We start from the raw sequence: 20,114 nt of genomic DNA on the forward strand, positions 1-20,114 counted from the left end.
CAAGAGACCATTCAAGGTGAAAAGGGCAGTTAACACCCCTGCAGTTGTAGGACAGAAGCAGTGTTACTGGGTTACAGATTGTTGTAATAAGCCATAAAGCCAGAGTCTTTGAGTCCAGGATTTTTAGAGTCTTGGAAATTCAATTCAATTCCCAGGCTTGTCTTTTGAAGGTGTTCTGCAGGTTTCCTTTGAGGATGAGGACTGAGAGGTCAGATATGGAATGATTGTTTTGTGAAAAGTGGTCCTCCATGGATGTAATGGTGTTTTTGTCTTTTAATATTTTTCTGCACGAGTTCATTTCAGAGTGTTGTTATTCTCTTGTTTCACCCACATAGTTGTTGTTGGAGCATTTAGTTAACTGGATGAGGTGTACCACATGTTGTGATAGGCGTGTGGTACATACCCATAGATTTGGAAAGGTGTGTTGTGTGGGTGTTGGCCATTGTTGTAGTGGAGATTTGTCCAGAGGTTTTGCATATGTTGCACCCCGTTATGGCAGGGTCCATGCCACTTTGACTTGATGGGCCCTGGTCTGTGGGAGCTTGGTGGAGAGATGATGAGATTGGTGGATTGTTTGAAGGCCAGAAAAGGGGGTTGGGGAAGATTTCTTTCAGGATATGGTACCCTTCGAGTATGGGTTTAGATTGTTTAATAATATCCCATTTGGGTTTCAGTGTGGTAGATGACAACCAGTGGTGTGTGGTCAGAAGTGTTTTTTTTTTCTTTATTTGTTTTTCCTGTATCGAAGCAGGTTCTTTGGAGGTCTGTGGGTAACCCACTCTGTGATGCGATCTACTTTTCTGATGGAGTATCCTTGTTTAGTGAAGGAGGTTTTACGTATGTTAAGATGTGTATCCTGGATTTGTCCTTGGACATATTGTGTGGTGTCTAAAGGCCTGGCTATAGATAAGATTTCTTGGTGTTTGGAGTGGTTACTGTATCTGTGAAGATAAGTGTGGTGATCTGTGGGTTTCTTGTATATAGTTGTCTGTGTAGTTCTATTGTTGAAGTTGATGGTGTCTAGAAAGTTAATGGTGTATTGAAATTGACATACTGAGGATATTTTCATTCTCTGGACAGACTTCCTTATAGACTTCCATCACAGCTTCAGCATCCACCACTCATTCATCAAACTCTCTTTAGAACACTCCAAGACCAGCACTACCTTGATATAAGTATTAGTTTTGCTAACAAACTCATGCAAAACTCCCATTGACTTGAACCACAAGAAACCAGCTCACAATCAGGGTGTTTCATCAGTCTACAATTCTGATTAAAAATTACGTATTTTAATTTGCCCATAATTATGGTTTCCCTTTGCTTTGCTCTTAGTAATGGTACTTCTTTGTCACTGCACTTCCAAAAAAAAAAAAAAAAGTGGGAGCAGAGACTTGACCAGGACGAGCAAAAACAGTTTTAAAGGTGTTAAACACTGTTCACACTAAGTTCTATCCCTGTTTAAATAGCACTTAATAAAAACATGTTAGCTAATATGTTTTTTTAAAAGACCTTTTTTCTTAGACTGGGCAAGACCTTTGAGTTGATACTAAATCAATGCTAAAAGAAAAGGAGTACTTGTGGCACCTTAGAGACTAACAAATTTATTAGAGCATAAGCTTTCGTGAACTACAGCTCACTTCATCGGATGCAACATCCGATGCATCGGATGCATCCGATGAAGTGAGCTGTAGCTCACGAAAGCTTATGCTCTAATAAATTTTGTTAGTCTCTAAGGTGCCACAAGTACTCCTTTTCTTTTTGCGAATACAGACTAACACGGCTGCTACTCTAAATCAATGCTGTAGCATTTTGATGGTGCAGGAGGGGATGAGCAATGTGCTGAATGGAGAGGCCGAGTTCATGATAAGATGTAAAACAGAGGTCCTGATTCCATGTGGCCATTCAAAATCTTGTGATACATTACATAAATATTGAAATATTAGCCAAAGTATCTTTATCAAATCACAGTTCAGGTAAAATATATTCTATCTAAATTTGCTTAGCAATTTCAATTCAATACAGTTTTTCTCCTGATTTAACTGTTAAACATCGACCATATTTGTCCTCCTCATCTATGGATGGAGTTACACTTAGGGGGATAAACCTCAATATTGATGCAAAAATAGTTTATTAATATTATTATAATTCTTATAATGTTCTTCTTTGAGTGGTGTCTGCGTATTCCTATTCTTATGATGCAGCAGCTGCAAGCAGCTTAGATCGTGGATTTAGCTATCAGTGCCAATTAGAATACTCTCACAGCCCTAACCCCTCTTCCCTATCTGTTCCTGAACATTCTAGGGGCATGGTGATAAAGGGGGAGGCATAGTTCTCCAGCTGCCTCCAGTCCTTCCAAACACTAACCATGACAGATCATTTACTGCTCTGGAAAGAAGAATCCATATCCCTTCTATAGATAGTGCCAATAGTTATTAGTTGGTTGTTAGTTAATATAGATTTTATAGTTGTAAATTATATTTGATATTTTAGTCTTAGTTTATTTCTGGCACTGATAGAAGAGTCATGGTGGACCTGAAGACAAAAAGACCAGGCTTTAAACTATGAGTCTCATGTTCACTAGTATTTCCAGTTTCAGAGGCACAAATTTGGTGCCTACCATGCCTCAGTGTTGGACATTTGTTCTCAAAATGTTCTATATGCCAGACTTTTACACCAAGAATAAGAAAGGACGAACAGAAGCTGTTGGTATGTAGCAATCCTTTCAGCAAGACCTGCCAGATCCAATAAGGCAACAGATTCTGAAAAAGAATCTAGACCAGCTTCAGCACCAAGCACATCAAAAACTGTGACTAACCATGAAACCTATAATCAGTACTGTAATTTTTGCTGGATCTGGCATCAAAGAAACTGCAGGAAAAAGACCATAAATCACCGGTTCAGGCATCCAGGAAGAAAGACTCTACAGGGGAGATGGCCTCTTTTAGCAGAGTCTTCCATCAAATATGAATCTCTCCGGATCCAATTATTCTAGAACTAAACAAAAGGAGTTCCACGTGGAGACTCCTGAAAGTCACAAGAAAATCATTTTGGGCACCACATAGGGCTATTAACCTAGATCAAGGGGAGCTAGATCTGTTAGTAAACTCCATGGAACCTGAGGTTCCACTTATGAAGAATGAGGCAATTACACCAGAGCCAGTTCTGGCCGTTCCATTGTGGTTAGAGCTCAAGTGCACCTATCAAATCCAATGCCTCCTCCATGCTTAGATCTGAGAATTATTGACTCTAGAAAGAGGAGAGTATCTTTAACTTAACCTGTTTCTATGCAAAAATGTAGAAAAGTGGAGGAACAATTTTCACCTATTTTACATGCATCTAAGACACCATTAGGTTCCCTAGCTAGATATTTCTCCCTGGTTCCAGGACCATTATTATCTCCCATTGGTTCCTTCTTGGATCTGAGATCAGCAATTGGAAGGGGAGTCAGATCCAGGCTAATCTCAGTTCCAGCCTTCCTTGAGAATGAAACTTTTGGGCTCTCAATGGATTCTTGAGAATCCTTACTATAATTATTATGAACCAGATCTGTGTGTGGACTATTGATCTGAATGGAGAATACCACCATGGTATAAGTTACTTTACTGGTAGCCCCAACCTTTTAAATAAAGATCCACAACAATTGCAAGCCAACTGATGACATGCAGCCTCCAGTGCCACTGGAACTGGTTCCTTTAGATTTGTAGATCATGGATGTGATGATATCAATCAGATAAGGTGTACAATCTCCTGCAATTCACCAAAAATCACTTTCAGATGCTGAAGAGCAAGTAACCACTTAGGAATTTACTGAATTAGATCCTGAAATGGACATGTACATATCACCGGATGAGACTATATGGGGATTTCTTCAGCCTCTTCTCCTTTAGCAGGTACTGTAGCTTCCCCAGAGTTAGTGCAGAGAATGGCTGCTACTTTGATATCTTGGGAGCTTAATCTTTGGGTAAAATATCATTACCACTCTTCGAGGGTTTCTTGCAATATGCAAGGTCTGTCTGGGCAAATCCTCCGTCCAGCCTGTACCCAAAAAGAGGACAAGCTGTATTAGTTACCTCAAGAAAGGTTTTTGGTATTTTCAGACATACCTATTACTTAATTCTCTAGTAGTAGAAACTGCTATAAAAAGTTCCAGGAGTGGAGAGGTGCATTCCACACAGTCAGATAAAGACTGTGAAAGAACAGATGTCTTGGGAAGGAAGGAGTTTTCTTCTTCACTCGGTCTGAGAGTGATGAATTAGTGGTGATGGCTCACTGCCAGTTTTACCTTTAGGACAAAACGTCAAATTTTGCTGAACTGTTGCCAGAGGAACAGAGAGAGCTGGCCAATGCCATCGTTTTGGAAAGACAACAAGTAGCAAAATATTTTTTACATGCTGCAGTTTACTTCTTAGACACTGCTGCCAGAACTGCTGCTTATAAAGACAGCTGATGCTTGGCTCAGATCATCTGGACCTAACGCAGAGTTGGAATACCTTTTGATGTAGGAGGTCTATTAATCTCTAAGGGTATGTCTTCACTACCCACTGGATCGGCAGGCAGCAATTGATCCAGCGGGGATCGATTTATCGTGTCTAGTCTAGACGTGATAAATCGACCCCTGAACACTCTCCCATCGACTCCTGTACTCCAGCACCGTGAGAGGCGCAGGCAGAGTCGACGGGGGAGCAGCAGCAGTCAACTCACCACAGTAAGTCAATCTAAGTATGTCAACTTCAGCTACCTTACTTACTTAGCTGAAGTTGCATAACTTAGGTCGATCTCCCTCTCCAGTGTAGACCAGGGCTAAGAAAGATTAAATTTTAAGGTGTGAATGAGATACAGTCCTCCTCCTTTCTTCCACATTTAATGTACAAAGAAGGCAGTCTTCTCCTCAACACGGCATTATCAGCCTCCTCAACCGTACAATTACAGGAAAAGAAATACTAAACCAAGAACTATGAGCAAGCAAATTTCCTTGAACGTAAAATCTCATATTTGACATGTAGATTGTGGACTGCAAACCAGTCTTCTCACAGCCTCACTCTTTTTCCTTCAGAGAGAGACTGAGCCAATATTTCCACAATGGTCATCCATAACATTACACAAATTAATAATAAAAATGATCCTCAATGGATATTCAACTCAAATTGAGAATCTCCCTCCCTCAGATTCCGCACCCCTATTCCAGGACTCTTCTTATGAGAACCTGTTAAGTTTAGAGGTGCTGGGTCTCTTGAAAATAGGAGCTATAGAATAGCTTCTGTGTAAATTCAGAGACAGAGGATTTTATTCAAGGTATCTCCTTATACTAGACCTGAGAGAACTCCAATATGAGACCGAAGAAGCCTTAATAAGTTTGTCAGAAAATTCCACTTTCGAATGTTAACTCTCACCTCTGTTGCTTCTACCTTTTCCCAGAAAGACTGGTGTGCAGACCTCAACCTGTAAGACACAGATTTTCACATTGCCATAAGACAGTCATATTGGAAACACCTGTGATTTATTTTTCAATACAGGGTCCCTCTGTTCAGACACCTACTGCCCCCAGTGTATTTACAAAATGCCTTTTAAACAGTAGCTAGGCACCTACCGAGGCTGGAAATGTACATCTTTCCCTATCTAGATGATTGACTAATAAAGAGTCATCGGGGCTATTTCTCTCCAAAAATGTACTATATAAATGTATTCTCTTTAAGAATCTAGAATTTGCATTCTCTTTAACAATCTAGAATTTATAATAAATCAGAAGAAATCCCTACTTCACCCTTTTCAGAGAATTGCCTTCCTGGATGTCATCTTGGACTCATGAGTAAGCAAGCGTTTCTACCACAGGACAGATTACAAAGCATAAAGTCATCCATAGAAATCCTGCACAAAGTATTCTCTCAAAGGATTATCTTCTGCATCAAGATGATTGGCATTTTAGCTGCAACAACATGTTTCCCCATACACACTTCTAAAAATGAGAGCATTGCAACATTGGCTCTCGACTAATTACAAACAAGGTGTGGACAGTCTGACATGAAAAATTACCCTTCCAAAAAGTATTCTGCTGTCTCTAAACTTGTGGACACTTCCATAAAATGTACTCAGAGAAGTTCTCTTCAGTCACCTTCTATCATTCATAACAGTAATGACAGATGCTGCCAACACCAGTTGGGATGCCCATTGAGGAAGTCTCACAGCTCAAGGTCTTTGGAATACTGACAACAAAAATTGCAACATGAATTAGGTGGAATTAAGAGAGGGCATTGGGCTTGATACAGGTGATCACAGACTACAATGTTTTACATAAACAAGCAAAGCATTGCTCATCATTCCCAACTATTCAGAAGAGCAATAAAAGTATGGGAATTGTGCATTACACAGAAGCTTAACCCTGTAGTGATGCATCTGGTGGGGCAACAGAATGGTCTGAAAAACCAACTGAATAGACAAAAGGTGGATGATCACAAATTATCATTCAAAGACACAGCAATACATGAAATCTTCTCTTCTTGGGGTCAACCCCAGACACAACCAGACTGAGATTGGATATTTTGCTTGAGGTCATGGAAATATGATCGATCCATCTCTGATGCCTTTCTCCATCCTTGGAACCACATTCTCCTATGTTCATTTCTTCCAGTCTCCCTGTTACAGAGAGTAATAGAGAAGATAAGATAGGACAAAGATAAGATTATCTTGATAGCACCTGCTTGGCCCAGACAATCTTCTTGGGATTTTACAAGAAACTCGCCATTGTTCATGACTGACTAACTCAAAAAGATGGAATTGTAAATCACCCATACTTAAACACTGCACTCCACCTTATTGCACTGGGGGATAGGTTCCTGAAAGACTTGGAACTTACCTGCTGAGCATCAGTTCAGAACATTGTAATAGACTCCCATCTTGAGTTTTCTAAAAAGTGTAAACAAAAATGGAAAAGGTTTAGCATGTGGGCAAACAAGCATATATTACCATTATCTGTCTCAATGCAGTGTATAGAGGACTTAACTTCATCGTAAATTGTTGGGTTTGTCTGTTTCTTTGATTTGGATACACTTAACAGCTATTTCAACATCAGCCTGGGTTCAGTAATAAGTCCTGTTTTGGTCATGAAACAGAGAGATTCTTAAAAGGTCTTAACTTGTATCCTCCACTGAAAGCTGCAGCCCCTGGTTGGGCTCTTAATTAAGTCCTCAAAAGGTTAATGAGACACCCATTTGAGCCATTGAAACAATGTTCTTTATTTAATTTATCTAGTAAGACAGTTTTTCTTATTGTTATTACATCTGCAAGGAGAATAAGTGAGTTACAGTCTCTTATAATTAGTCTTCCATTCACAGTGCTTCAAAAGAATAAGTTAGTTTTACGTTCTCATCCAAAATTTCTTTTAGAAGTGTTTACAGATTTTCATATCACTCAGTCCATAAACGTACCATTTTATCCCCCATACCTTATACACATAAGTGGGAGACAAATTAACATACTCTAGACATAAAAAGAACTTTAGACTCTTACCTTGATAGGACTAAAAGTTTTAGACATTCATCAAAACTATTTGTGACTTATGCATGTAATACTAAAGGTAATATCACCACAATCATTAGTTAGATGGGTTTGATCAAATGTATTACTCATTAGTCCTGCAGTCCAGAACAGATGCTCAATTTGATAGACCAGTATGCAATAATTTTTTTATTAACACTTCTCATCCCACTTTCCTGTATAGCACTGCATACTGGGCATATGCAGAAGTCACTTACTTATCTGTCATTGGAGTTCTTCGAGATGTGCCTTTACATAGTCACACATCTTGATTATCTTCCCTTCTTCCTCAGAGTCTTCATTTTGAGGAAGCAGTAGGAAGGAACTGAGGATGCAGTTGTGCCCCTTTTATAGCCACTCTTTTAGACTGTTCAGGAACACACTGGAGACCGGAGAGGCGTGCATGCAGTCCAATGAGCACTGTTAACTAAGTTCCACTGTCTGAGCTGCCTATGACTGGTGGAATGTTAATGTGCAGAGACCACTCAAAGAACTTCAGTGAACAATCTTTATTTATTACAAACTTGCTTGTGCATTTACTGAATTTTAAGAGATACCATTATTCCCATTACTGTGATGCTTGGAGAAAACAGATTATATGCTTATGTTTTAGTTGCTTATTTATTATATGAAATGTTCAAGCTAAGGAATTTCTATGAGATCTTTGCTTTCTGTCAACCCATGATAAGCACCAAGTCTCAAAAAGGAGATACTAGTCTGGTATAGAGAATATTCTTATCTTAAAAAAATAAAGTTTGTAAAATACTCATTTTAAAAGAAAGACCTAGTTGTGTAAAATAACGTAAGGGTATTCTCTATTCCAGAGTCATAATGCTTGGGATGTGTTATCACAGCAATAAATTAAGTCATAAAAATGGCTTTTTTCACTCCCTTTCCCTTTTCCAAAGAAAACCATTAGTTTAAACCCACACAAAGAACTCCTGAAATATGTTTGTTGAAACTGATTTGTTTTATAAACACTCTGTCTTAATTCTTTGAACTTTGAGTCTATTTAGGATTGAAAAATGTTTTACAGAAGACATTAAAAAAATCCCGTGATTCTGCTCTCTCTGTCCCAAGCTGCTTCCCTCTTTGGGTGGGCTAGTCCCATTTTTGAATTGCTATCGGCCAGCACGGACCCAACAATACACCACACAGCTTTCCTGTAACTTAGGACATACCGAGGCTGTTTGGACTGTATTATGGCTGTTAGAGCCATATGACTTCAGTTTTAGACTTTGCCTGCCACAGCACCAAACAGATGATGAGCAACAGCAGCTCTTCCAGCAGCAGAAGAAGGCGGCTGAGAAAGACACTGAGCTACTACAACAGCCATTCCTGGAGCAGCTTCACATGGTGCGTGCTCGGGAAACCAGTGTTTATTGGTGGAAAAGGATTGTTCTGCAGACATGGGTTGAGCAGCAGTGGTAAGTGAACTTAAGGATGGCAAAGGTGACCTTTTTTTGAGATCTGTGTTCAGCTAGTTCTGAGCTGCAGTGGCAGTGTATCAACATGCAGTGCCCATATTCATTAAGAACCAGGTCACCACTGCCATCTGGTAGCTGGCCACCCCTTAATGTTACTGATCCATAGCCAACCAATTTAGCATAGGGAGATTGACTGTTGGAGCCACTATCATGTTTCATTTTTTTAACTTTCAGCTGCAGAGGGAGCCAGCAAGGGAACAAGTGGGTGGAGAGAAAGATCCTATTTTTTATTGAATTTTGACCCTCCATCCAAACTCAAGAAGCAACTGTGGGCTCTGGCTGCTGCATTTAGCAGGTTGGAGTACTTACAATATGGATGTACGTACTTTGCTTGCCTCTACCCTACCCCTTCACGATTCCAGTCACCAGGAGCACATCCACCTTTGCAATCCTGACTCTAAGCAAATTGTTTAACTGGACCTGGGGACTTTTTACTTCCATGTATTGGCATTATTCTACAGGGAAGTGTGATTTTTGTTTTCAGTCTGAGGCACTCTCCCTCCTAGTTAGTACCTTTTCCAACCCTCTTCCCCGCCCCCTCCTTTTTAATCTCTTTCCCCCCTGCCCTTTTGTTTCATCCCCATCTAATTTCCTAGATTTTGGGTTTTTAGTAAATCTGGAAATATTCAATCCGTTTGCCCTAAAGGTACACTTACAGACTCACAGACATTAAGGTCAGAAGGGACCATCATGATAATCTAATATGACCTGCACATTGCAGGCCACAGAACCTCACCCATTCCTGAAATAGTCTCCTAACCTCTGAGTGAGTCACTGAAGTCCTCAAATTATGGTTTAAAGACTTTAAGTTGCAGAGAATTCACTATTTACACTAGTTTAAACCTGCAAGTGACCCGTGCCCCATGCTGCAGAGGAAGGCAAAAAAACCTCAGGGTTTCTGCCAGTCTGACCAGGGAGAAAATTCCTTCCCGACCCCAAATATGGCAATCAGTTAGACCCTGAGCATGTGAGCAAGACCTGCCAGGCAGATACCTGGGAAAGGTTCTCTATAGAGATACCAGATCTAAACAATGTAATGACAACTTCAGTTTAACAACAAATCTTTTCAATTCCCCAACTGTAAAGAAATCTGATTTCCTAAAATCCTATCTAAGAATAATTATTATTGTTGGTTATGATTCACTAAATTACTGAGAATGTGTTAAAAGAAAAGGAGTACTTGTGGCACCTTAGAGACTAACCAATTTATTAGAGCATAAGCTTTGGTGAGCTACAGCTCACTTCATCCGATGAAGTGAGCTGTAGCTCACCAAAGCTTATGCTCTAATAAATTGGTTAGTCTCTAAGGTGCCACAAGTACTCCTTTTCTTTTTGCGAATACAGACTAACACGGCTGCTACTCTGAAACCTGAGAATGTGTTGTTATGAGACTGTCAGGTGTTTTCTCAATGCTCGTTCAGGTTCTTTTCTTTAGTTTTTATTTTTGTTAAATGAGCTGAAATAAATGTTATGCTGCTTGTGATGGGTTGTCTACTTCACACAAGGCTTGAAAGGGTTAAGATGGCCAGGGAGGTCAATTAGCTCCCCAGGCTGCACCTGGAGAAGGAGCCAGGGAGCAGGGATTGATTAAATGATGCTCAGCTGAACAGGAGCAGGAGGGGCCTGTACAAAGCCCAGGAGCTGGGGACTGCAGGGAAGGAGTCTGTAGTGGTGGGGAAAGGGAGCTATGTCTGTGGGGGCTGCAGAGATGAGAAACACTTATTAAGCAACTCAATGGCTAGTCAGTGAACTGGCACCAGTCACTGAGATCTCCCTGACACAGTTTAGGAAGGCAGTAAGTCAGTCGTTTGTATCAAAAAGTTTGAAAAACAGTAGACTAAAGTTACTCTCTGGGAGGAGGGAGTGAAAAGACTGGCAAACCCAGAGGAGTGGGGAGGGCCAGGAGGTATGGAAGCAGCTCAGGGAAAGGCAGCAAGGTGCAGGGAATGGACCTTGGCCGCTGTGTAGCGGGTCCCTGAGCCAGAACCTGGAGTATATGGTGGTCCTGGGTTCCCCTGGCGGCCACTGTAGGAGTGGCACTGTGAGGCAGTGAAGTGGAAGACTGTCTGAGACTGCTTGAAACACTTCCCTCTGGAACAGGGAATCACAATAGTGACCTGGCCGGAAGGCTGAGTCATGAAAAAGACATTACAGTTCTTGGAGTGAGAAATGGGTTGCAGAGGAGAAATTGATGGAGTGTAACTGCTGGAGGGGTATTGGCATGACCGAGCCAATCTACAGAACCACCAGGAGGCAGTACATCCAGTGGTGAGTAGAGCAACCCCATCACACTGATTTACATTGCTGATGTAACTATTGGGCAGTGATGTTCACACTATAATCCAGTGTGGACAAGGCTCTCAGAGGCAGAGTTTAGGCAGAACTGTTCTGCTAATGAACCCTTATCTGCAAATGATCTATTTGTGTTGGAATAAGAATATTTAAACAATTTGTGTAATTTATGTATCCACTGTAGATTTGTTCTTAAGATTAGATGCCAGCCTTCTTCCCCTTCCTTCCCCTTTTTCTTTTGTTGCAAACAGTGCAGAAACCATGCCTTCGCTTGATATAAGACTATTTCTGCTTCATGAAATTAAAGGGAAACCAGTTGTACCCTATTTGAGTGTGTTTGGGGGGGGGGGGGAGGCCACTTCCTTGTAAACCTCCTGGATTTAGGTCTTTTTTCAATTTGGATAAGAGATATGCATGTTTGTGATCCTTGGTCAGTTTTCATCACTTCCTTTCTTTTTCTCTGTTTTTCTGTTTCCCACATTATACCAATCTTTTTCATTTCCTAGTCTGCTTTATCCTCTCCCCTTTCCCTCCCCTTCATGTCCCCAGAGCAGTGAGGAATAACCAATACACTTTTCTGAAATTTGAACCTAACAATGGCCCAAGCAATGACACTATTCAGGCACTTGATAGAGAGATATTTGACCTAAAAACTCTTTCTAGCTATTATAATAAATTGTGTTCCCTGGAACATCAAAGAGGTGAATCACCGACTAAAAAGAAAAAGAATGATTACTCTGAAAACACTGAAAGCAGATATCTTCCTACAGAATTCAGAGTAGCAGCCATGTTAGTCTGTATTCGCAAAAAGAAAGGAGTACTTGTGGCACCTTAGAGACCAACAAATTTATTTGAGCATAAGCTTTCGTGAGCTACAGCTGTCCTTGCTTACAGACTGCCCCCCAATTTGAAGCAAATACTCACCAGCAACCACACACCACACAACAGAACCACTAACCCAGGAACCTATCCTTGCAACAAAGCCCGTTGCCAACTCTGTCCACATATCTATTCAGAGGACACCATCATAGGGCCTAATCACATCAGCCACACTTTCAGAGGCTCGTTCACCTGCGCATCTACCAATGTGATATATGCCATCATGTGCCAGCAATGCCCCTCTGCCATGTACATTGGTCAAACTGGACAGTGTCTACGTAAAAGAATAAATGGACACAAATCAGACATCAAGAATTATAACATTCAAAAACCAGTCGGAGAAAACTTCAATCTCTCTGGTCACTCGATTACAGACCTGAGGGTGGCTATCCTTCAACAAAAAAAAACTTCAAAAACAGACTCCAACGAGAGACTGCTGAATTGGAATTAATTTGCAAACTGGATACAATTAACTTAGGCTTGAATAGAGACTGGGAACGGATGAGTCATTACACAAAGTAAAACTATTTCCCCATGTTATTTCTCCCCCCACCCCCACCCCCCACTGTTCCTCAGATGTTCTTGTTAACTGCTGGAAATAGCCTACCTTGCTTGTCACCATGAAAGGTTTTCCTCCTTTCCACCCCCGCTGCTGGTGATGGCTCATTTTAAGTGATCACTCTCCTTACAGTGTGTATGATAAAACCCATTGTTTCATGTTCTCTGTGTGTGTATATAAATCTCCCCTCTGTATTTTCCACCAAATGCATCAGATGAAGTGAGCTGTAGCTCACGAAAGCTTATGCTCAAATAAATTTGTTAGTCTCTAAGGTGCCGCAAGTACTCCTTTTCTTCTTCCTACAGAAAACGCACCTCAATGACTTTCAGACAGAGAAATTTAGGAGGGATGGATGGGTGTTTAACAATTTCTTCTCTGCAGCCAAAAGTGTAGAAATATTATTTAACAAAAGACTACACATTCTAGATATAAATAAAGATGAGGAAAGTAGATTGTTGCTGGTGAAGGTAAGATCTCACTCTGTGTATATCTTAATTAACCTATATGGACCAACTTAAAATGATTCAAGTTGTTTTTTTTTAAATGATTTTTTTTCTAAATTAATTACTAACCCACTAGAATAAATCATCATACCAGGAGATTTTAATGAGGCATTGGCCTCTTTTTTTTTTTTTTTAGACAAGTTAGGCTGGCCCCAATGTAAACAGTCACATCTAGGAACATTATAAAAGATTATATGGAAGAATTGGCATTAAAAAAAAAATGTATGGCAGTTGCAGAACCCTACTCTGAGGATTTTTACTTTTTTTTCCCCCTCCCCATCTTCACATTTACAAATAGATTTCTTTCTGATTTCTATTAATCTGGTAGACTCCATGCTTAAAAATGCAAACAAGTTTATCATGATCTCTAATCATGCCCAATGATACTACAGTTTTTCCCACCCGATATTAATTGGACTCATAAAAGATGGAGACGGAACTCTTATGAAAAATAAATACTTTCAGAACTATGTCACAGAAGAAATTTGGTTTTTCTTCTAAACAAATGACAAACCAGAAAGATCCTGATCCACCCTATGGGGTACATTAATAGCTTTTAGTAGGAGCAGGATCATTTCCTACTCAGCGAGTAGGAAGAAGGCTAGCTAGGCTCAGCTCCTGGAATTGATCAAACAACTCAAAGCTATGGATTTAGAATGTGCAAACTACCCTTCTCAAGAAAATCTTTAAAAAATAATTTATCTTTGGGATGAAGTAAATAGGCTGACTTCAGCACATGCTGAATTCTCTTTTTAGATTCAAACCACCATACTGGGAGTCAGGGGACTGAGTGGGGGAAATTCTCACATACAGATTAAAAGTGAGAGATCAAAGGTCCCAAATAGTATTACTCAAATCAAAACTAGGGCAGGTTCTTACTAATCAATTATCAATTTTTGAAATTCTATCTAGCTCTTTAGAGTAATGATTTACCACTTGACCCTAAAGAACTGAATAATGTTGTTAAAACTCAATCTCCCACAAATCTCAGAAGAGCAGCAGACCAGGATGGCCTCTCCTTTGCAATCAAAGGAAATAAGCTCACGAAGGAAATGAGTCCAGGAAAGACCCACAGCCCTGATAGCCTATCGATAGAATTCTGTCAAAGTTTCAAAGAAATTCTGACCCCTTAGCTGTTAGACATTTACAAAGATGCCTTAAAGAAAGATATGTTACCTCCTGGTCTGAGAGAAGCCAAGTCCTAATTAGTATACTATTAAAATTGGGTAAGGATGTGCAAAAGTGTAACAGCTATAGACCCATCTCCTTAATCAATACAGTTATAAAAATACCTTCCAAAAATATTGCTAAGAGGCTTGAAAATGTAATGAGTGATATACTTCCCCAGTTAAGTGGGATTTATTTTAAAAAGGCCTGGTTCAGATAACACGTCAGTTGATTAGAGTTATGGCATTCCATCAACGTTCTAGAAATTCCCATACAATCATTTCATTCAATGCAGAGAAAGCCTTTGACAAGCACTAAGTATGGAACTTCAAGGACTCAGGAGACAAAAATCCTAAAATATGCAGATGTCATCCCATTTATTAAAAATCTGGGTCAGTCTCTCCTACAAACAAATTTTTTTTCCACCAAATGCATCCGATGAGGTGAGCTGTAGCTCACGAAAGCTTATGCTCAAATAAATTTGTTAGTCTCTAAGGTGCCACAAGTACTCCTTTTCTTTTTGTGAAAACAGACTAACACGGCTGCTACTCTGAAACCTACAAACAATAGGTAACTTTGGTAAATACTCTGGCTAAAAGATAAATTAGGATAAATTGGAAGCAATTAAGATCTCATAGGATTTAGTTGGAAATGTCTTTTTCTATAGGAACATTTAGATGGCAACAGACAAACCTCAGATATTTTGGCATCCTGTTCCGTAAGGAAATTCAAAAGCCTCGCAACATGAATCATGCAGTTAGCAAACGATTTAAATGCATGGCAGGCACTATCTCTCTCCATTTTGAGGACAAATAAGCATAATTAAAATGAATGCTCTTCCCAGGATCCTCTTTAGCCTGAATTCCCTTTGTATCCATATTTCTCCTTTTTATTTGATCAAAATGGACAACCTGTTTAGGTTCTTCTTCAAGTGCTGTCCCTGTGGTGCTCCACTCTAGGTGGCGGTGTGTCCTGGTACCGTTTATCAGAGATCTTCGGTAGCAGTGCATGGTCGGGATGCACGCACACACTTGGCATCTCCTGTCTTGTTGGAATCTTCCTGAGTGCATGCGTCTCGCACCCTCCTCAGTTCCTTCTCAACCATCCTCGGAGAAGACGAGACTCAGTGCAGTGCTGCTTCTCTTCCCTGGTCTCTGTAGGAAACAGTAACAAAGAACATAGAAATAGTTATTAGTTACATCCCAGTTGTTTCCCTTCCTTTAGAATAGTTACATAGTTTAGTTACTTAGTTTAAAATAAAAATAAAAAAAAATTTAGCCTCAGGCTTGTCTCCCGCTGAGACACTTTCCCCTGCCATTTCTAATTCAATATGCCAGGGGCTTCAGGATTCAAGAAGTGTGTTTCCTGTCAGGACTCCATGCCAGGGTCTGATGGACACTCATGATGTGTGAAGTGCCTTGGCGAAACACACATCCCCACAAAATGCCTTCACTGTGCAAGCCTTGAGACCAGGGCTCGTCGCGACAGGGACCTGTGGCTTAAAATGTTACTAATGGAAAAATCTCTGCAGCTGCCTTGGGAGACAGGTAAGGTTAAACCCTCTCCCTCATGCTCCCCAGCCAGATCAGAGTCAATTGAGAGCATGGCTTCATCCTCTCTGTAGCAGAGGCAAGAAGCCCAACAGTCTCCGAGGAGAGATTTTTAACAAGGGTAAAGGGTCTTCCGCGAGATCCTTACCCTCTGTATTGACAGCGCAGCAGGCAGGCGCCTCAGGCTGGCACAATGCCTCAGTCACGGCTACCGCAGAGGCAGGAACCCGACCTCCGGTGCTGGGAAGGGTTCCACGGCACCGAGCGCTTCAGTGCTAAAAATAGCGACGGTGCGGACTGCGCGCTCTGCTCCGGTGCCGACAAGAACATCGGCACCAACCCCCTCCGAGCTAAAAATAGCTGCAGTGCCGACTGCGCTCTCTGCCCCAGGGCCGGGAAGAACGTCGGCTCCGAGCCTGCCTCGCGCCCCAGCACCAGCAGCGGACCCCTGCAGGGCTCCTCCACATGCCCCGGGGCACCAACGAGGCTTTCAATTGACAATGCGCTAGAGCACAGTTCAGGCTCAGCGGAGACCAGGGAGCAGGAGCAACAGTTTCTCACTCAAGGTGACCTCTCAGTACCACCTGAGCCTAACTCCCTGCTCCTGGACACACACGGCTCATTTTTTGAACAGCTGCTCTCCCCACCTGAACTGGCTACCTTTACTGATAGCAAACCTGATGTACAGCAGCAGGTGGAGTTCTCCCCACCTGCCTCTCCTCCTCCACCGGAACCTTTTCCATCTCAGGTCACAGCTCACAACCACCAGTCTCAGTTTCCCTACTTCACCCCTCTGTGCAAAGCACCTGGGTTCTCCTACCCTTTGCCTTGGCCTCAGTGGTACCCTTGTACCCTTGGCCACATGAGTGAGCTGTAGCTCACGAAAGCTTATGCTCTAATAAATTTGTTAGTCTCTAAGGTGCCACAAGTACTCCTTTTCCTTTTGCGAATACAGACTAACACGTCTGCTACTCTGAAACCCATTCTCCTACCACTCACCCTCCGACCTCTTCTACCAAACCACTAACTCTTTCTGTGGGTCGATCTCCAGCTCCATCCACTTTTAGAGTGCCTGAACCCCCTCCTGAGAACATGAGCTATGGACCATATCCTGACTCACCGACCCCTGACTCTCCATCAGCTCCAGATGGAGCCCTCTTCCCTCCACCTGCACAGAACGTTGACAACTGTAAACAATTTCAAGAACTTTTCAAGAGGGTGGCATTCTGTCAAGACATCCCCTTAGAAGAGGTTCAGGAAACACAACACAGACTCCTCAGAATCCTTCAAACCTCTGTGCCCTCAAAAAATCATGCTCCCCATCAACAAGGCACTCTTGGAGCTAGCTGACACTCTCTGGCAAACTCCAGCTTCTTTGTTACTAACTTGCAAAAGGCTGAACGTAAATACTATGTTCCCGTTAAGGACGCTGACTTCCTATTTTCTCATCTGCAACTGAACTCTCTTGTCATGGATGCAGTTGCACAACGGACAAAACAGCTGCAATATCAGCCCATTCCGCAAGACAAGGACCTTAAACTCCTTGATGTCTTCAGTCACAAGCTTTACATGTCCTCCACTCTATAATTCAGAATTGCGAATTATTCTGCCCTCCTCGCCAGCTACGACTTAGATAATTACAATATACTTTTCAAATTTGCCTCTTACATTCCAGAGGATAGGGGAGCAGACTTCAAGTCAGTCCTGGTTGAGGGCCAATTAATTTCCAGAACGGCCCTACAAGCAGCTCTAGACACAGCAGACAGTACTACTGCAACTGCTGTGATTATGCACAGATCTTCATGGCTCTCTGCATCTGGCATCCCTAAAGATCTGCAGACCAAAGTGGAGGACCTCCCCTTTGATAAGGATAAACTTCTCTCCAAAAAAAAAAAAAAAAAAAAAAAAAAAAAAAAACTCCTCCACACCATGAAAGATTCTAGAGTGACACTGCGCACCCTGGGCATTCACCCATCTTTTCCCAGGAGACAACAATACCAATACTACCAAAGACCACGCGCACACAACAGTATTATTGGCCACAACCCAAATCATACAACATAACTAGAAGTCGCACTAGACCCCCTAAGCATAGACAAAATCAAGCTCAAGCAACCACTTCCCACCCAGCAGGGAATAAACAACAATTTTGAAACGTTGAAACATTTGAGGGTCTGCAGGACCTCCCCTTGAATCTACCGCCTACTTGCTCATTTGGCCACCTCCTCCAGAGTTTCCAACATGCCTGGCAGCGGATTACACAGGACCGCTGGGTCCTTGAAATAGTTCAATCCGGTTACTCTACTTCCTTCCCCATCCCTCTTCAGGGACCCCTCTCACAAGCACTTACTTTGCGTAGAAGTGGCTCACCTTCTACAACTAGGCACAGTGGAAACTGTGCTGACACAACATCGAGGGAAAGGGTTCTACTCCCGTTACTTTCTGACCCAGAAAAAGACCAGGGGATGGAGGCCTATATTGGACTTACGCGGACTGAACAAATTCATGACGATACAAAATTTCAAGATGGTCACACTGGGCAAAATAATTCCTGCACTGGATCAAGGGGACTGGTTCACAGCCCCTTGACCTAGAGGATGCTTATTTTCATATACCAATTCATCTGCTCACAGATTCTTCCTACGATTCACAATCGGTCACGACCATTTTCATTACTGAGTTCTTCCTTTCAGACTCTCCACAGAGAGTCCAAGACTCTAGTTGTGGTTGTGGTTCACCTCCACAGACCTAGAATCATGCTTTTTCCCCTACCTGGACAATTGCCTCATCAAGGGAAATTCCTATGGCAAGACACTTCAGGTTACCCATTTTGCCATCTCCCTGTTTCACAGCCTAGGCCTCCAAATAAACATCCAGAAATCCGCCCTGACACCTACACAATGGATCGAGTTCATTGGAGCTCATTTTGACTTAGTCCGAAGCAGAGCATTGCTCCCATGTCACAGATTCCTCACTATCACGCAGCTCAGACGCAAACTCTCTATTCATCCCAGGACACAGGCAAGAATCTGTCTACAGCTTCTTGGTCACATGGCAGCCACCACCTTCGTGGTCCAGCATGCCAGGCTACACATGAGATGTCTTCAGGGCTGGCTCAACTACAACTTCAAACCCAACAGACAGACCTTAGGGATCCTGCTAACTCCTTCTCCCAATGTTCTAGCTTCCCTACGCTGGTGGACAAGACCAGAAAACCTCTGCATGGGCGTTCCCTTCCAGCAATGATCCCCAATGCTCATGCTCACCACGGACGCTTCCCTAATTGGCTGGGGAGCGCATCTAGGGAGACACAGGGCACAAGGCCGGTGGTCCGCATCAGAGATGCGCCTACACATAAATCTCTTCGAGCTCAGAGCAGTGTGACGAGCATGCCTTCACTTTCTTCCCCTCATAAAGAGCAAATCTATTCTGGTCTTAACAGACAACATAGCATGTATGTTTTACATCAACAGATAAGGGGGAGCCCAATCACATTCCCTATGCATGGAAGCCATCCCGATATGGAATTGGTGCACACAACATCAAATACAAATCATTGCCTCATACCTACCTGGCTGCCACAATACTACGGCCGATGCAGTCAGCAGGCACTTTTCGACAGAACACAAATGGGAACTGCACCCCGCAATACTTCAACAGCTCTTCTCCCTTTGGGGCACCCCATCAATAGACCTCTTTGCCACAACCCAGAATCGAAAATGTCACCTGTTTTGCTCCAGAGCGGGACTCAGGACTGCATCCCTAGGAGACGCATTCCTCATCCTGTGGAACAACTCTCTTCTGTTCGCCTTCCCACCAATCCCTCTGCTACACAGGGTTCTTTGGAAGATCATAGACGATAATGCACGGGTCATACTTAGTGCCCCGGCTTGGCCCAGACAGTCGTGGTATTCTTACCTACTCCGCATGTCCTCCCGTCGTCCACGGACTCTCCCACCATAAAATGATTTCTCATGGGCCTACAAAATCTCTATCCTGAAATTTACCCAGCTACATGGCAGCTACATGGAATCTTAACCTCGTTTTTCACAATCTCATGAAACCTCCATTCGAGCCCTTGGTTACCTCGTCTCTTCTTCATATGTCCGTGAAGGTACCTTTCTTAGTTGCAATAACATCAGCAAGG

At 42.2% G+C, this 20,114-nt stretch overlaps 1 protein-coding gene and 1 long non-coding RNA gene across 2 annotated transcripts; one reads left to right on the forward strand and one right to left on the reverse strand.

Annotated features, from left to right (window-relative positions):
* The first annotated feature begins 197 nt into the window (after positions 1–197).
* Positions 198–19,907, forward strand: LOC122460309. The gene is made up of 3 exons (XM_043514948.1): positions 198–208; positions 2,491–2,495; positions 18,676–19,907. Exon 3 carries the CDS (start codon positions 18,925–18,927, stop codon positions 19,828–19,830), a length of 906 nt encoding a protein of 301 aa, XP_043370883.1. The 5' UTR covers positions 198–208; positions 2,491–2,495; positions 18,676–18,924; the 3' UTR covers positions 19,831–19,907.
* Positions 1,761–6,303, reverse strand: LOC119856252. Its single transcript, XR_005293224.2, has 3 exons — positions 6,031–6,303; positions 5,391–5,439; positions 1,761–4,035 (listed from the first exon to the last, which is right to left on the reverse strand). It is a non-coding gene; the product is annotated as an uncharacterized LOC119856252 (long non-coding RNA).
* Positions 19,908–20,114: the final 207 nt, after the last annotated feature.

Source organism: Dermochelys coriacea, chromosome 5 (genome assembly GCF_009764565.3).
Source record: "Dermochelys coriacea isolate rDerCor1 chromosome 5, rDerCor1.pri.v4, whole genome shotgun sequence".
NCBI lineage: Eukaryota > Metazoa > Chordata > Testudines > Dermochelyidae > Dermochelys > Dermochelys coriacea.